Source organism: Psammomys obesus, unplaced genomic scaffold (genome assembly GCF_907164565.1).
Source record: "Psammomys obesus unplaced genomic scaffold, mPsaObe1.curated_primary_1811, whole genome shotgun sequence".
NCBI classification, from domain to species: Eukaryota; Metazoa; Chordata; class Mammalia; order Rodentia; family Muridae; genus Psammomys; species Psammomys obesus.
This window is the reverse complement of record NW_026591597.1, coordinates 2,793,859-2,812,287: the sequence shown is the minus strand read 5'-3', so window position 1 is coordinate 2,812,287 and position 18,429 is coordinate 2,793,859. Positions and strand designations below refer to the sequence as shown.

General features: G+C 41.0%; 1 protein-coding gene across 5 annotated transcripts in view; it reads left to right on the top strand.

Annotated features, from left to right (window-relative positions):
• The window catches only part of Atp10b (ATPase phospholipid transporting 10B (putative)), a 328,393-nt gene that overhangs the window by 295,892 nt on the left and 14,072 nt on the right, over positions 1 to 18,429 (top strand). For all 5 annotated transcript variants that reach the window (XM_055610683.1, XM_055610684.1, XM_055610682.1 and 2 more), the window contains 5 exons: positions 2,826 to 3,147; positions 6,853 to 6,929; positions 8,910 to 9,035; positions 15,465 to 15,665; positions 17,347 to 17,427. In XM_055610683.1, the coding sequence (XP_055466658.1) occupies positions 2,826 to 3,147; positions 6,853 to 6,929; positions 8,910 to 9,035; positions 15,465 to 15,665; positions 17,347 to 17,427 (807 nt within the window). The remainder of the gene's footprint in view (positions 1 to 2,825; positions 3,148 to 6,852; positions 6,930 to 8,909; positions 9,036 to 15,464; positions 15,666 to 17,346; positions 17,428 to 18,429) is intronic.

The window sequence follows — 18,429 nt, the reverse complement described above, 5'->3', positions numbered from 1 at the left end:
CACGAATCGCGTAAGACTAGTCTTCCTCAGCCTTTTCCCAGGGAGTGAGTAGTAGATACATAAATATGTTAAACCATAAAACGAGAAGACACACTCTAAATCTCAGGTATATTTAAGCCCTAGTTTAATGTAATTACCTATTCGGTGAATATTTTCTCCAAGGGTTTTAATTTGCCTAACTAACTATAAACCTATTTAGGTCTACTAGGTCTTTTGTGTATATCTTTTTGTATATCTCTTAAAGCAATAAGCAAGTTTTATGGGGTCTGCCGAGATTTCTAGATTTTCATGTTTATAAGGGACTTACTATTCCATGATTAGAAGTGCATTTTTCAGAAGAAACTAATAATAACAAACATTGTTACTATTATTATTGACAACCCCTTTAGAGCTTCAAGTGCTCCAAATAGCATACTCCATATCTTTTGTCCTCTAATCTGCAAAGCATGGATTCAAAGTACTGATTTTACAGGCTAAGTACTTACTTAGTCCCTATATTTGTTAGCTATTGCTGCATGACAAGTTATCCCCAGAGCTTAGCAGCTGAAACAGGCCTTTGTGATCCCATGCTTCTGTGAGTTAGCGGAGCTGGCGCTTGTGGATGAAGGTCTCAGTGAGGTTACACACTACCTTTCCAGGGCTCTAAGGCCGGAAGACAGTTCAGCTGGGCAGGGTTTACCAGAAGGAAGGAACCCTGCTTCCAAGCTGACCCCCGACAGCTCCCACAGCTGTTAACAGATCTCAATTCACAGCCCTCAGGCTTTGCCACAGGCTGCTCTACAACCGGGCAGCTGGTTCCTCCCAAGGCAAGCCGCTGGGAAGACTTAAGAAAGAGCTCTGCAGTGGAAGCCAAACTTGTACAGCCTGCTTGGAGAAGTTATCTTTTGTTGTTGTTGTAAAATTCTCTTCATTGGAAGGGAGTCATTAGGTCTAGGTCACTGGGACTGGGAGGAGTCACTCCAGCACTGTCTACTGCCGGTTCCTCACAAAGTGTTAAATGTGCAGTGACTATTGTGATTAAACTTGGAAGTAAGTGGACGCAGATTTAGCTGTGAACTTCACAGCTCCAGTGACTGTGTGGTACAGCACCGGAGGAATTTATGTAAGTAGAACCAAGCCCAATATATAGCAAGAGTGACTCCATTATCTTTCTTAAGTAAATGCTGTGGCAAAACCTTATATCCCAGAACCGGTTCCTGTGGCCCCTCCAGGCTCTGTGCATGCAACAAGCACTTTAGCACCTCCTAAGGGAAGACTTGGGAAAATGAGCTGTATCTGACTCCGGAATTACTCCAGTGATTGTTAGACAGAAACCAGGAGGTCGAGCTGCCCCAGATCTGTCACTTCAGGAGTACCTTTGCAAGATCTACCCGAATCCACACATCACCTCAACTATTTCACTTAATGGTTTTATTTAAATTAATGCATTTGAATAATGCTTATTTTTATAATAGATTTTTACCATAAATGAAAGAAACTGATAGGGCTCAGGGGCTGGCTCAAAGCACAAGCGCAAGCACAGGATCAGAGTTCACATCCCCAACACCCACATGTCAAGTGGGCACAGTGCATGCCTGTAATCCCAGCACTCAGACAGTTGAGACAGGGAATCCCAGGGCATGCTGGCTAGATAGACTAGCCAAATTGACAAATTCTAGGTTTAGTGAGAGACCCTGACTTGGTAAAGTGGAGAATGATCAAGGCAGGCACCCAACATCCCTCTGGCCTCCACATTCACAAGAACACACACACTAACATACATCTACATGTTCACCAACACATATGCAAATATCCATCCACAGATGCATACATGCCACACTTGCAAATGGAAACTACAGTACGTATAACATGCTTTTAAAGTCATTTATACTATTATCTTCTGCTTTCTAAAGCTTCGTTAAAAAGTAATGTTTACAAGAGTTAAAGAGATATCAGAAGAACAGTTAGTACCAAGGTCTGATTTCATCACTGATAAAATTTAAAGTGTTAGAAAGGATTACTAATTAAAAACAACTTCCTCTCTGAAATTTAAAATAAGCATCATTTGAAAACTCATAAAAGTTACATGACAGGGTCCATCTTTAATCACAGTACTTGAAAAGGGAAACAGTGGGATCACAAGTTCAAGGCCAGTGAGAGCTGTGTCAAAAGACCATCTCAAAGAAATAGAAACAAAAATCACAGAGAACATTCTTTGAACCAGTAAGACTTTCACATCCATGGCCATTTCACACCAACATGAAAAGCACTACATAGCACAGTTCTTAAGGCCTCTATGGAACAGATCAATAGATAAACCCAGGGTGTTGGGTTTCTTTTTAAGTTAGGAAGCCACATTTGAAGAAGTAAGGATCCTGCCTCACTCCTATGTTTGGCTGACATTGAGTAAGTTACTAAGTTACTCATCGTTTCAATCTCCTCATCTCTAAATCAAGATCAAGAATACCTACAAAAATGTCTAAAGGGGCATCAGAATGGAAAGAACTGTAAGGGACAGAAAACAGTTCATATAACAGCATGAAATACTACCAGTGTCTACCAACACACTAGTGTTTTTTATCTTACACCCACCTTAACTCAGTTGCCATCTTACCGTGTAGCTTTCTCTTTTATTCCTAATTGCCTTCTCCTATCCTGGCCATTAATGTTTCAAAAATAGTATAATTTAATGTTGCTTCAAATACTGCAGAAATGTGCAATGGGCTTAGTGGAAAAATTCAAATAACCTGTATGATGGAGTTCTATAGTTATCTTACTGAAAGTAAGGGTAGAGTTTTTAACATGCAAGGTTTCTTACTAATACTATGTTATGTGACACTCTGCAGGAAACCTGCGAGTCCATCCTCAATTGTGCATTGGAAGACGCCAAGAGGTTTCATGAACCACGACAGCCAACCCGAAAGCTCTGCGGGCACCGCATGCCACCTCAGATGCCACCTATTCCCTCAGGGGCTACGGCTCATGAAGTTGGACTAGTCATTGATGGGAAGACATTGAATGCCATTTTCCAGGGAAAACTGGAAAATAAGTTCCTGGAGTTGACCCAGTACTGTCGCTCTGTGCTGTGTTGTCGCTCTACCCCACTCCAGAAGAGTATGATTGTCAAGCTGGTGCGAGACAAGTTGAACATCATGACTCTCTCCATAGGTACCCATCATGCTGGGATGGGGGTGGCACCTTGGCAGGGGTGATCTGGTCTGGGTCAGCTGTGAAAGGCAATACGCTTAGGCATTTTGTCTTGGGGCCATTGTCTTTGATAAAAGTCGCAGTCCAGATGTGGCTGTTAGGAGATGAACCAGGGGCCACTAGATTAGAGCAATGATTAAAGCTCTTAGAAATGGCCAATTAGTTCAGTAAAAATCAGATATTAGACAGAGATCACTGCAAAACAAGAGTCTTGAACTTAAAACATGAATATAGCTTTTTAAATTTTTTTCTACCAGAAATAGACAACCCAGAGAGCGCCATTCAGAAATACCATATAGTACCCTTCCAAAATCTTGAGGATAAAGGGCTGGTAGGGGTATTTCAAAATTTTTAATTTTGTAAATTTTGTAAATCCAAGGCCATTGCAAAGCATATTTTTAATCTATTCTAGTTGGCTGATGATAAATTTCTCAGAGGAGCACGAATTAATCATATCAAGCACAGATATAAAAATTTCTCACCGAGTACCTGCCAGGAATAAGAAGTCTGGTTTACAGGAAATGTTCCAGTAACTCTCCAATAGCATTTTTTATCATGGCTACCTTTCGTTCCTTATCACTGGCCTCTTCTGTCTAAATTAAATTACTTGTCATTCTCAATGGGTATCCCTCCTCACTCCCAAGTCTCCAAGCCTTTGTACAAGCAAAATACTTTGTAAAACACTCCTATCCCCATCCCTACCTACCTTGCTCTTTTTGAGGGATTCTCATTTCCCATCACACCTACTGCACATGAGCCTAATATCTTATTGTCCTTTCTGTGGACCCCTCTACAAGAGTTGGCTAGTTCCTGATTTTACAGAGGTAGGGTCTGTTTTGTTCACTATTTGATCTCATGATAAGTGCATTCCATACATGAAGTAGCTCCTCATCCCTCCTCATCCCTCAACCCACACATACAGCAACCAAGTCTCACTTTCTGTAATTTTAGTTTCCTCTGTGCCTAAGAGTAGATAATTACAGAAATCAACATTCATGTGCTTAAATAACTATTATGTTGTTCTAATTTACTATAATACTATATTATTAGTTATTGCTAGCCCTTTGGGGCATAATTTGTGAATTAAATTTTAATATCATTATATATGTATACAAAAAGTAGTCTATAGACTGTATCACTGCCTGTACTTTCAGACACACACAGGGCGTCCCAAGCAGCCCTAGCAGGTAAGAGTAACTAACTTATTCTACTTTAGAGTCATCTCTGCAGACAGGTCTAGTCTCTCTCCTTTCTTCTCTGGCATTTCAGAGATCTGAAAAACATTATGTCCTTCCCTCTAGCCTTCATGTGCAATATAAAAACTGAATTTAAAAACTAGAAGGACCAGGCACAGTGGCCTATGCCTATTACTCCCAGCACTTAAGAGATAGAGGCAGAAGGACCCAAAATTCAAAGTTATCTTCACCTACACAGAGAACTATAGGTCAGTCTGGGATATATAGCATCCTATCTCAGAAAAAAATTAAATGAACAGAAACCCTAGCAACTGCATCCCTACTTCTATATTGTGGATTAACCTCTTCTATAATTCAGATACACAATAGGCAATATCCCAGCACATATTCTCTGAAGTTAGATATTGGCTTCTCTCCCATAGCAGCAGGAACAAAACCAACAGGGCGAGAAATAGCATGATCCCACACCTCTGCTTCTCCTGGTGTGCCAACAGAAGAAGTTAAAGCTTAGGTTTATTCTGCTGTTGAGAGGATTAAAATTATGTACTGCTGTGCTATCAAGAAAAGAATCATTATAATAATGACAAACTCTACCAAGAAAGACAAATACTAGATTTTTAATTGGCATATAAATTGTATAAATTCATTGGGTACAATATTAGTGATAACATTTTAAAGCTCAATATACTTGTTGCTAAATAATTTTGGAAGAATTATTCTCTATCCTCTCCAATTCCATATTTTCTATGATTAACAATGTAAACTTAATTACAGCTTATATATGAGAAGCTACTAGAAAAAAAAAAAGTAGACCCAGGAGGAGAATATAGTCAATACTGTGTATAATAGGGGTTACCAAAGCATAGCCAACAGGCTGAGTCCAGCCTACCATATATTTTTGTATGGAAGATAATAATGGGGTTTTTTTGTATTTTTAAATGTAAGGTTTATAACTACCAGCCTTTTAGCAACAACCATTATTTTACTTTGATTTGTGACTTAAAGAGCTTATAATATTCATTTATCTGATCCTTTAGAGTTTAGCTTGCTGAGCTCTGGCTTATAAGGTAAAGCACTGAGGAAAGTTGGGCTCTGTAAGATGTCTCACTGCATAGAGCTGTAGGTAGATTCTTGAATTAATTAGAACTTCACCACATTTCAATAGTTGTAAGACAGTAGCAGTTTCTATACTTAGATACAGTACAGAACAGTATATTTGATAGTTGTGTGTGTGTGTGTGTGTGTGTGTGTGTGTGTGTGTGTGTGTGTTTATTTTCGTGGCCTTACCTCTAGTTTCATGAAATCTCAATTCACTCAATGTGGCTAATATATTTCAGCCAAAACAGTGAGAAAATCTCATTTTTCTATATTCATACAGAAAACTGAATGCCATCCATTCCTTTGGGCACTACTCAGTCTCTGACAATCTGGCTGTCCCAGAATTCTAACTATCTTGGTACGGTAGTTGGTTCAAGTCAAACTAAAATAAAGAAGGCTCTTAGGCCTTGTGTTAGCCACCTATTTCATCATTATGATAAAATATCTGACATGAACAGCTTCAAGGGTGAACTGTTTATTTGGCTCATGGTTTGGGCAGCTTCCATCCGCTTCTGGCTACACTGTGTTCTCCGGAAGTGTGAGGCAGAAGAATTTCATGGAGGAGGATCGAGGACTGTGACTCCATGGTAGAGTCTCACGTCGCATTTGTTCTAGGTCTAGCACACACACAAATTCATGGTGGAGAGAATGTCCTGGAGTAGAAGTGCCACCTCATGACAATTTAAAGCTGAGAGAGAAACAGGAAGGAGCCTGGGAGAAGACACCCTTCTAAGGCACACCCCAAGTCACCCAATTCCTCCAGCCAGGGCGCACCTCCCCGTGGCTCCCACGAATGCTGTCAAATTATAAGCCCATGAATGGCTTATTCCATTGATACAGTTGAAGCCCTCATAACACAGTGACCTCTCAGTGAGTAAATCCCCAGCTGGGGACCAATCCTTTAACACACAAGCCTTTTAGGAGACACATTATATCAAATCCCTAACAGCCCCAAAATCAGAACAGAAACACCTGAGTTCCAGAACTTCACTGGATGGAAGTTCTAAGCAAGCCCTAAGCAAGTCTCCGAATTGGTCAGAGCCTTGCTTCACTCAGCAGAATCTATTCGAATATTTGCAAAGGTGTTTCTGTAAACTGTAAAGGGCCATTCATGACACTTTGGATCACCATTGGTGGGGGAAAAGAAGCAATAAGGAGTATTCATTGAGAGATTTAAAATAAAGTGTGGTTTCTTATCCACAGTTTCAAAAAAAAAAAAAGAAAGAAAGAAAGAAAAGGAAAACTTTCAGGCCAAACAAGGTAATATCCTATTTAGGGCAATGTTGAAAGGATTCAACTGTGCAAATGAGGCCCTTCATCACTGAGCAGTTGGACCAGGTATAAAAACACTCTATGACCTTTCTCCTTTCAGGTGATGGAGCCAATGATGTAAGCATGATTCAAGCTGCTGACGTTGGCATTGGAATATCTGGGCAGGAAGGCATGCAGGTACTGTGCCCTTTAACTTGTCTCCCCCGCCCCGTGCTCCTTCATCCTTACTGTAGATTTGAGGAATAACCCCATAGTGCCGAAGAAACTTTCCTGTGAGCCTCATCACATTATTAACCTACAGTCAGGGGAGAGGGGGGGTCTTCCATGCCTCTGTATTCTCTGTCACCTAAATCCTATCACCTGGTCCTTCAAAAGGGACATTGAGGACATGTGGCTTTTTACAAAAGGCAATGGTAATTATAGTCTAAGGCTGCATAGCATATAAGCCTTTCTCTGACTTCACATATCCTTCTTGTGACCTCCATAAGGAGTGACAGATAAAGGGATATTTGACATATTTTATTGTCTCATAAATTAATTGGTGCAGTGCATAGTGTGTACCTAATTCTCTTAAAGTCCAATTGGAACAAGCATACTAAAGTAAAAAAAAAAAAAAAATTATTTGCCTGATTCAGTTGTTGTCTCAGAGGCTCACTGCCTTTGTCTGCTAACGTGGGCCTAGTCCTGGAAGCTTCTAGCCATGATAAAATCTAACCTAGGCTTAGAATGTTTTCAGGCCTCTGGGACTTACTGCTTAATAAACTCACCCTTTCTTGTTCTTTCTGAACTCATAATTCTCTGGTGCAATACAGCTATTCTGGCTCAAACTCCTCTCCCAGCTAACTTATTCAATCTGGCTTCTCTCTCAGTCCCTGAATTGTTCTGCTTGGCCTCAAACTCCAATGACCTGCCCTATTCTCCTGGCTTTTTTTCATTCCCAGGATCATTTGTTTCTCTCTCTCTCTGCAACCTGTCTCTCTATTACTGTCCCAGTAAAACTGCCTGTTCTCTTTCTCATTGCCCCTTAAATAGCTTCCCTTACCTTATGAGAGTTGGACATATCCTCTACTGTCAACTCTTTCTTTGATTTGTCACTGTCGCTGCTACTCAATTAGACATCACTTTCAAACATGGGCACTTTCTTCTACAAACTAACTTTACCTTCTTTGTTTATGATTAAAGGCATGTATCACCTGGACCTTTTCTTTTCCTTGAAATTTGCTCTACAACAGGCTGGCCTTGGCACAGATCTGCTTGCCTCTGTCTCCTGGATTAAAGGCGTGTTCATATTCCAACCAGATCACACAGACTGCTTTCCAGAACAGCCATGTTCTAAATTAACATTCCTCTACATTAAAGTGAAATACTATCCTTTCCCATTAAAACAGACCCTGTTTTGTGATTTTGAACCATCAATGATCATAGTCTGAGCACCTGAAAAGATACTGCTTAAATTTGTTACTGAGAATGAGAAAGGCAGCCATAGTTCTTTAGTACCCTTCAGGTGTTTCATATGCCAGCAATGATATACCTTATACGTTACCACATGAAATTTCAACAATAATTATATATTACAGATTGTCAATCATTTTTTCAGATAGTAAAAGTGAGGTTCAGAGAGATAAAGTAATCTGAAAAGTATACTAAGATTTCTAACAAACACATCTGAACCTCATATTCTTAAGAAACCTCTTGACTGTATCTTATTATAAATAACCCAATGACAAAATGCCCATCTTAGCACCATGTAAATGCTCCCAAACCAACAATGTCATCTGTAATTATGCCACTGGCCTGCTTGAGAGGCATCCAAGGAGGCTCAGAGATTTGAGAATCACTCGGTGAAAAGCAGTTCTCTGTTTCATCTCTAGAACAGAAACTGCCACTGGGCCTTGTTGGATAAACAGGTAGAAATAAGGGATAAGTAGAGTCCTGGCCCTTCTGCCTTTCCCTTCTTGGATTCTAGTAAAGTTTCAGTTTCCAAGAAAAGAGGGAGGATGTCAGAATCCAAAGAGCCACCCAAGTATGAGCAAATGACAAAGGATCAGTCAGGCCCTGAATGTTGCAGACCTAGAGTATGGCAGGGTCCTCTAGAGAGCTGTTTTGTGGGCACTGATGGTTGCAGGTGAAGACTGATGTCTCTGCTCTCCCTCCCAGGCTGTCATGTCCAGCGACTTTGCCATTGCCCGCTTCAGCCACCTCAAGAAGCTGCTCCTTGTGCACGGGCATTGGTGTTACTCACGGCTGGCCAGGATGGTTGTGTATTACTTCTACAAGAATGTGGTGAGTAGCCTCGGTGTGACCTGCCACCCAGGCTGGAGCTCTGGCTCCTCAGAAGAGTAGACCATTTCTGCACAAGGGAATCAGTCAGCTGACCTGGACTTAGCACCTCACTAACTGCAACTTTGGGCAACACTGTTCACATCCCCATAGGCCATAGTTTCCTCTTTAATTTTAAAACAGGAAGAGGGTAGTTAAAGCTTGCTGTGATGTTCTCACAAGAGTTGGCAACACGGTATGAAAAGCACCTGGCATACAAGGGACAACATGAATGCTTATGAAGGTAGATCCTGGGATCAGATATATGAAGTCCCAACCCAGATTTCCATATTTGGTAATGTCTCAAAACTTCTATTTCTCCATCTATAAAATGCAGGTGAAGAGAGGCTGGAAAGATAGCTCAGTGGTTAAGAGCATTCCTTGTCTGTTCTTCCAAAGGACCAGGGTTCAATTCCCAGCACCCACAAGGCAGCTCATAACTGTCTGTTAACCCCAATTCCAAGGGATCTGACACCTTCACACTAATGCACATAAAATAACTTTTAAAAAATGCAGGTGATAGTTTCTTTCTCACCCATGCTCTGAGTTGGCCAGTTCTTCATCAGTGTGGCAAAATACCTAGGATACTCAGCTTTTAATGAAGAAAGGTTTATTTTGGCTCATTCTTCTGCAGGTTTCAGTTCATGGTTGGTTGGTTCATTTATTATGGGTCTGTGGCCTGTGATAGGCTGTGTATCCTAAATAAAAGTTAGTTTCTTTCCTGATAAGACCCCAAAGCAAATACCCCAAGCAAGGCCCCAAAGCAAACACCAACAGAGGCATTAAGGCTATCAAAGGCTCTTATTTTAAAAGTCCACATTTAACAGTAACTATAAGTATATATCAAAACATATAGTTGAACTATGGGATGGAACAAGGAACCGAGTTTCCATCACCTACTTCAAGGATATTTGGTCCAAATAAAATTTGATTTAGTCTCAATTAAGGAAAAATGGACAGTTAACACTGGGGAAATAAAAGGCAAATATAGTAGTCTATAGAATTATATTGTTTTCCTCTTACTCCATTGTTCTAGGCTCTGACACAGTCTTCCTTGTTCAGGAATGAGCCTGTCTGTCCAAAGTTCAATGCGTATGCATATGCAAAAGAACAGCACAACAAAAATTATGTAAATTCAATCAACTGGCTGGCGATATTGTCTCGGCACTGTCTATGCAAACAAGTCGCTCCATTTGACTTGAAATTCATTCTGAAAATGAAAGGCAGTTTACTTGGAATTCAAAATACCCTGCTTAATTTTTTTCTTTTGCATCCAAGGAATCATTCTTTAGAATCAGCACAGCCTCTTCTCTGCGTTAAATCTGTAAAACAGAAAGAAACATCTCCAGCCAGCCATGCTCTCAAAGCTCAAATGATATTTATTTCTAGCATGTCGCCAAGCTCAAAACTGCAATACTGATGCTATATTATCTCCCAGCTGCAATTAGAGGGTGGGGAACTATGACTTCCACATCCGAAACCAATTCCAGAGGGAATTACAACCCTGCCTGCTCTGAAATTTGAACAATGAATTAATTACTGTAATGGAGCATCTAGGGAGGAAGAATGGGCACCCAATCTCAGCCATGTTGTCACGGGGTTCAGTGTGTTCCCAGTGAGAGGCAGAGACCAGAGGGGAAGTAGAAACCAGCCTCTGGGGAAAGAATATAGTCTGTGGTTTTAAATTTTCAAGATGAGCGTCAGGACAAAACAAAGATTTACTTCATCCATTCAAATTAGTATTAAATGTCTGCTGTGAGCTGGGCACCGTGCTAGCCAGTGGGAGTAGTGTGAGGACTGAGCCATGGAGAAGATTTCCTTACCATCAGATGTTCTTTCAATATTGGGACAACAAACTTCTTCCTGTAGAGACAGGCACAAATACTTTCTACTTTGTTGGCTATGGGTATCTAGACAAATCTTACTATGTAAACCAAAGATAGGACCGAGGGTCAGAAAAGGCCCAGAGTGACTGAAAACAAATAACTTTGAAAATTCAGGTGCTTGTTTCTAGCTTTCAACCAGGGTAAAGGGCAGCTGAGTATCTTAGAGTCCTGTTTTTAGAGTGGCGCTAATAACAGCATTGCTACAGTATTGATATTTATTAAAAGCATGTATTTAATGATATTAGCAATAACCTCATGTGTGGTTGAAACTAGTAATTAATAATAGGTGCTTCACATCTGACATACTAGACATCAATCAGGCTATAAAGGTATGTTTCACATGTGATAGATACAAAAGCTAAAGAATGACTTGTAGTCAGCATTAGAACCAATGATAGTACTAATGTGTTATTGTCATTAATAATAAATAGCCTCTTCCAAATAACATTGACCATGTCAGATATGGTAGCACTTAATCCCAGCACTGACACAGGAGGATTGAGAGTTCAAAGCCATATCAAGACCATGTCTTAAAAGAAAAAAAAAAATTAACCCAGCAATTAGTAAATGAGAGTGCTAATTTGTACAAAACTGCTGAGTACATTCTTATGAGAGACCCTCCCACCCCCATCGATGCCTCAGAGCTTGAACTTCTCCTTTCCTAAGGCTAAGTCTTTGGAGTATATATCAAAAATGAGTCACGTGGCATTTCTATCATGTCATTTCTGACAGCTCAGCTTTTGAGGACCCTCCATAGAGATTTCCATAGTAACTGCCCAAGTTATGTTCCCTCCAGCTGAGAACAGGCTTCCTCCTTCCTCTTCCTCCATCGTCATTTACTTTCTTGCTGACATCAGCTTAAATTCGCACTTCCCTGATAGCTGAGGATAGTGAACAATTGTATTTATTTTGAGAACTATCTGATGGGTTAATTAGCCCATTGGTTGGGTGATTATAGGTGTTTAATATTACAGTTACCTGTGCTTCCTGAGTATGAGCCCCATTTTTGATGTACAGTTGCATTACATATACTATATTTTCACAGTGGAGATGTTTTTTGTTTATTTGGTTTGGTTTTTATTTTTTGTTTAGAAGCTTTCCTGTACAGAAGCTTCTTAATTTCATCTAATTCTCTTTGTCAGTTTAGGGGATTATTGCCTGACCCTCTGAAGTCCCATTCAGGAAATCCTTTCCTGTGCCCATATCTTGTTTTCTCACAGCAGTTTCAAAGTCATCCAATTTTCTTAGCACTGTTTACTCAAGAGACATACACACACACAGCACACAGAAATAAAAATGACTCATTTATTAAAAAGACTTTTTTTTTTACTTTTTTCTATAAAAATTCGACTTCGTTACTTCCCAGACAGCATCAGATTCTGTTACTGTGACTCTGTAATAGAATTTGAAGTATTGCATTGTCTCTGGCATTTCACTGTCTAATAAGAATTGTTTTAAATATCTAAGGCCATTTGCGCATCCATATGAATTTTAGTTCCATGAAGAATGCCACTGCGATTTTGATGGGAATTTCTGTAAATCTGTAGATTGCTTCTAGTGATCTTGCTATCTTTATTGTTAATTCTGGCCATCTATGCACACAGAAGGGGGTTCTTTCTATCTTCTACCTTTCTATCTTCTATCTTCTATCTTTCTATCTTAAACGTTTTCATTATGAAGAAACTATAAATTTATTCCTAGATATTTTTTTAAAGCCGTCATAAGACATTTTCCCCTTACTTCCTACTTGGAACATTCACTATTGATATCCAAAATAGCTACTGACCTCAGTATTGTGAGCAGTTGGTAATTTTCTGTGGTGCTGTCTGCTCTAAAGAGAAACTTCTTTGATAAGGAGTGTGAGCTTCACTTATCCGTGAGCGTGAGGGTGAGTACTTAAAATGCAGTTAGGAATTATGCTGTGCAGTAAAGCAACAGGAGTAGCTTCTCCTCTAAGACTCATGACTCCACTAACCCCAGATACTTAGCTAAGCGTTCAATATCAGGCATGATTTCCCTCCTGTAGGGGTATCTTTCAGGGCTGGTCATTGTTATGGTCCATAGGCATCACAGACAGGAAGGACTATAGATTGCCCTCCTATTTGGGCAGCTTACATATTTAGCACTTGCTAGTACCATGAAAGCTAATCCTCAGAGAACAGCCTTTCGGGTCAGACCCAGCTTGAATCTTCTAAGTACATGGTCTTTGGCAGTAGGAGATGACCTTCAACCTACAGAAGGCAACCAAGGGCAACAACAATAGCCTATGTTATTTGGGGAGTCTCTTGGAGGCTACGATCAACTACTCAAAAAAGAGGTTTCTCATAGCAGGTGCCGGGGCTTTTGCTAGATGGCCTGTGGCTCATGAGGGGGGACAGTGGCTGGTCCAGTGGCCTTTTTCAAGCATTCTTAGTGTTATTACTCCTCCCTTCCACTCTTCCTGTAATGACTTCTCTCCCCCTTCCCAAATAAGCTGCCCTCCATATTTTCCTATTTTCCCGATCGTATCTTGCTAGTCTCCTCTCACCACACAGGGTCTAGAAACATCCTTAGGGGACTGGAGAGATGGCTCAGAGGTTAAGAACACTCACTGTTCTTCCAAACGTCCTGAGTTCAATTCCCAGCAACCACATGGTGGCTCATAACCATCTATAGTAAGATCTGGTGTGCATGCAGAATGTTGTATAAATAATAGATCGGAAGGAAGGAAGGAAGGAAGGAAGGAAGGAAGGAAGGAAGGAAGGAAGGAAAGAAGAAAGAAAAAGAAAGAAAAGATACTTAGTTACAGTCTATCAGTGACCACAGCTGAAAATGGCAAATTACTGTAGCATGAGCTATAAAGTAAAAAAATTCTTCAAAGTATGAAAATAGTTATGAATGTGATACAGGAAGGAGATGGGAAAAGAGAGACAGGAGAAGCCTAGTTAAATAGATGGAAAGGGGGAGACGTGGAAAAGAATGTTATAAGTAGCAAAAGAATACAAGTTGTGACTCAAAATGAAAGAAAAATTTTAAAAGTTCTCCCCATAGTGAAAGAGTCTGAAATTAGATCACTGTAAGAGGGGAAACGAAAAACGAAATTTAAACACATTACTTTGTAAAGGCCAATAAGGTAAAATCAAAATATTACTCAACATAGAGGAATGGCGTAGGAAGAAAACAAGGAGAGGGACAGAAAGGAAAACACATAAGAAAGATACATAAATAAAAATTAGATGGATATAAATAAATAAAATATAGTAAATAAAAATGTGCTAAATATGGAGGGAGAGAGAGAAGAGGTGGGTATCAGTTTATCTCCTTTTAGGGCCCTCAAACTGGGAACTACGAGTACGCACAGAGGGGGCCGATAAAACTGTGACCTCTCACCTATCCTCTGGTTTATGTGGACATGCGACTGATATTGCCCAGAGCTTTCTTCAGAGGGAGGCACTCTCCTTCCTTGCATATGAGGGTGTCTGCCGGCCACATTTGGGTTTGCAGGATATGAGATAGGTATGCTCTTCCATCTGGGGTAGGTGCTTTAGCTGGGGAAGGGAGGGTTATTTATTAAGAAGCAACTAGAACACAGGGGACGTGCTTTTGTACTTTTGGAAGTTCAATGGTTGGGGCTCTACAGAACAGGTGGCTTCAGAATTTGATCTAACCCCTGACTTCAGACGCAGTTTCCATCAGACCTAAGGGTAAGCCTGAGTGGGTGAGTGTCTCCCTTCATGCACTTCCCGCCCTGAGACAGCCCCCTCCTTAGCAGCTGAGCCTTCCTTTCCCAAGCCAAGCCAAACTAAAGCTCCATGATCTTTAAATGTTCCCCACACTCAGGAGCCCAAGGATATAGCTCACTCTTTAACACTAAACTCATGCTCAAGATGACATTCGGCTGCTGTCCTCGTAGTTACAGTATGGCAAGATGGGATTTGTCTCCACTGCTGACCCAGCTGCTAGGCAAATTTTCTGTCTCACCACAATCCACTGGTTTTCACTCTCACGGATGTTGTGGGCTTATCCTGGGGGGAAATCACTCCCAGCCTTTATCTATCTTACCTTTTGGAAGCTGTGACTGAGTCTCCTCCCATCTACCAGGTTCTGTGTCACCTTATTCTGTACCACACAGTTTTGTTTCTTTCGCTTCATGGATTTCCTAAGCTTTTCCTCTATTTCTTTTAAGGATAAAGTCTCTTTATTCTTACTTTTACCCTCTCCTTCACAGATCTATACAAAGACAACCTTTAGCCTGCCATCTTACCTAGAAGTCCACAGCTCAGCTTTCTATAATCCTGCCCCCCACTTTCTATTACCACTGGGATACTATTTGTGTATTATGTGCCATGATAAATGACAAAATGATGTTCAGAAAGATGACAAAGGTTGCCCCAGGTCGCAGAGCTAGTAATTGATAAACCCAGGGGTGTAAAAGCTGGCCTCTCTACGTCCCAGGCATGTACTCTTAACATGTCCATCATAGGACATGCAGAAATGTGACTCATGATGGCATGTTCCCTGCCTGCAGTGCTATGTCAACCTGCTATTCTGGTACCAGTTCTTCTGTGGTTTCTCCGGCTCCACCATGATCGATTATTGGCAGATGATATTCTTCAATCTCTTCTTCACGTCCTTGCCTCCCATCATCTTTGGAATTCTCGATAAAGATGTCTCTGCAGAAACACTCCTGGCATTGCCTGAATTATACAAGAGTGGCCAGAACTCTGAGGTGAGGAACTCCAGGAGCCATGGGGACACAGCTCCAGATTTCTCCCTGACCTCTGACAGTTCCCTGCAGGTCAAAGAAAGCATATTGGGCTACTGGTCAGGAACTCTACTGTCCAGCCACAATTCTGTCTCTTAACCTCCTGTGTGACTTTAGGTGATGCTGACCTGTTTTAAACTTGCTGCTAAGAATGTTAAATAAGCCTACTAAGTGTATTTTAATAACATCTTAATTATATCACATGTCAAATGCCATAGCTCAAGTGGGGAGTACATGTGATAGGATCCCAACCCTCCAGGATGTGAAGTACAGCAAATTCAACCTCCAAGACCAGTTTACAAGTCCATTTTCTGTTCCTCTAACAAAACACAAAGGGCTGTGTAATGCCACAAAAGATTTTATTTATCTCATAGTTTTGATGCTAAAAGTCTGAAAACAGGCAACTCTGTGACACCAGCCTTAATCCCATCCAGAAAAGCATTTTCCCAAATGAGCAAACCTCCTTCCTCTAGGCACCTCTAGGTCTTAAACATGACCACACTGAGGATCAAGCTTTCAACATAAGATCCCTTGAGGATACGCTCAAGTGGCATCTAAACCATAGCTCCTGGTTTGAGGTTCCCTATGACTAACAGCTAGTTTCCTTCTCATTAGTAAGGCACTCAGTGAATGCTTCTGTTTCACTCTAAGGAAGGCAGAACTAGACCTCAAGATTATAACAGAGGTTAAAACTAGTTTTATCACGTAAACCTAAGGAAGCTTAGAAGTCACCAAGTAGGTTTCTAGAAAGGCTGTACTGAAGCCTTTGAACAGTTGAAAGAAACAGTCCAAGGGGTGGGACTAGCCAAGGCACAGACAAGAAGGCTGGATGGAAGAGATGGGCATAACATTGGCTGCTTCCAGGGGAGTTGTAAGAAAAGAGCTTTGAAACACCCAAGAGTACAGTACGTGCCTTGGCCCCTGATGTGAAGAAGAACAAAGCAATAGGTGGTGTTTTAGAGCCATTGGTTACTTTGTGGACAGCCAAAGAATCAAACCAAGCCCTAACCCAGAGTCAGAGGAGAAAGAAATACAGCAGCCCTAGCAGCCAAAAAGAAGGGAAGGGACGCAGCCCATCTCAGGCTCTTCTAACTTTACTCTCCCCACAGCCATGCTGGCTACAGAATATAGTCCTTGAGTATCTGTCATTTTTTTTAAAGTATAATAAACTATGTTCCCTTTTCCTCAAGAAGGGAAAAAAAGCGAAGCACAGATGAGAAATCTTGTCTTGAAAGGGTTGATCTCTGACTCTTGGGAGCATTGATCCTGTCTATGAATGAGCTCTCCTTCTCAGACGACACTTAGCGAATCCAGAATAGCAGTAGGAGTGACAGCTAATGCATGGCATTGTCAGTGAAATTGACAGCACTTCTTAGATACCAAAGCACCGTTGCATTTAGTTCCCTTGAACTCCATATTTTATGGGAAAAGAAAGCATTTCCCAGAGAAGATTCATAATTTCCGCAAAATAATGTGTGCCTGTGTGTATGTATGTGTGTGTGTGACAGAGCTATATAACACTGTTCATTTGTAGCTAAGGTATGCAAAGTATCATATTGTCAAGCCCAGCCACACACAAGGAAAGTACTTGCAAAGACCAGAGGCTTGCCAGGATGCTGAGCTATTGGTATGTTCTTCCCTGCAGTGCTACAACCTACCTATGTTCTGGATGTCCATGGCTGATGCATTCTACCAGAGTCTCGTCTGTTTCTTTATTCCTTACCTGGTAAGTCACATGGTCACATCATAGACATACAAGTCACAATGGGAAACTCATCTTCATTGCCCAAAATCAAGGCTAATGGTGTCTTTTTTCATACATCATGGCAGAGATTACAAATTAGTAGCTGGGTGCATCCGACCTGGCTGTGCAAATTTTCATTTCTAATAGCTTTTGAAAAACCAAAAGATGTCCTTACATCTATTCTTCTCATGGGAAAACAATCCGGAGTTGGTTCATGGCCTTGCTTAGATATGGGGTTATGTTGTCAGAAATCACGTTGTCTGATTTCCGCCTTCTCGTCTTACAGCAGCGGTCCCTTCTCTGTGCATGTCATGTGCTGTTTACTATCACCACTAAATTATATCATGTTTGTAATTCTCCCGTCTTCTGAAGTGAACTACAAAGGATTTGGCCCAGCTTCCCAAAGGAAAGAGGCACAATGGGCAAGATGACATCGTATGTGCCTTATTCTCTGAAGTTCCTGACCAAGAACCAAAAAGCATCTATTTTAGTTAAGCTTCCCGTTGCTGTGGGGGGAAAAAAAGTGACCAAAATTAACTTAGAGAAGAAAGGGTTTATTCAGCATGACAGTTCAAAATCATAGTCTGTCTTGAGGGAAGTCAGGTAGGGCCTTGAGGCAGAAACATAAAGGAAGGAAGTGAAGCTGAGACAGAGGCATGCTGCTCACTGGCTTGCTCCTCAAATTGCTTGATCAGCCTGCTGGCACCAGGTACCTCCAACCCAGGAATAGCACCCTCCCACATCAACCATTAGTCAAGACAGTACCCCACAGACTTGCCGACAGGCCAGTCTTATGAAGGCATTTTCTCAACTAGGATTCTGTCTTCCCAGATATATCTAGGTTCACATTAATCTGACAAAAACCATCACACTGCCTACTCCTAGACTCACCCTCTGTCTGGAATACAATTCCCTTTTATAATCTGGTCTCAGCTGAGAATGTCTCTACTGTGCTCCCATGGTGTCTGGTCCTTACAACACTCA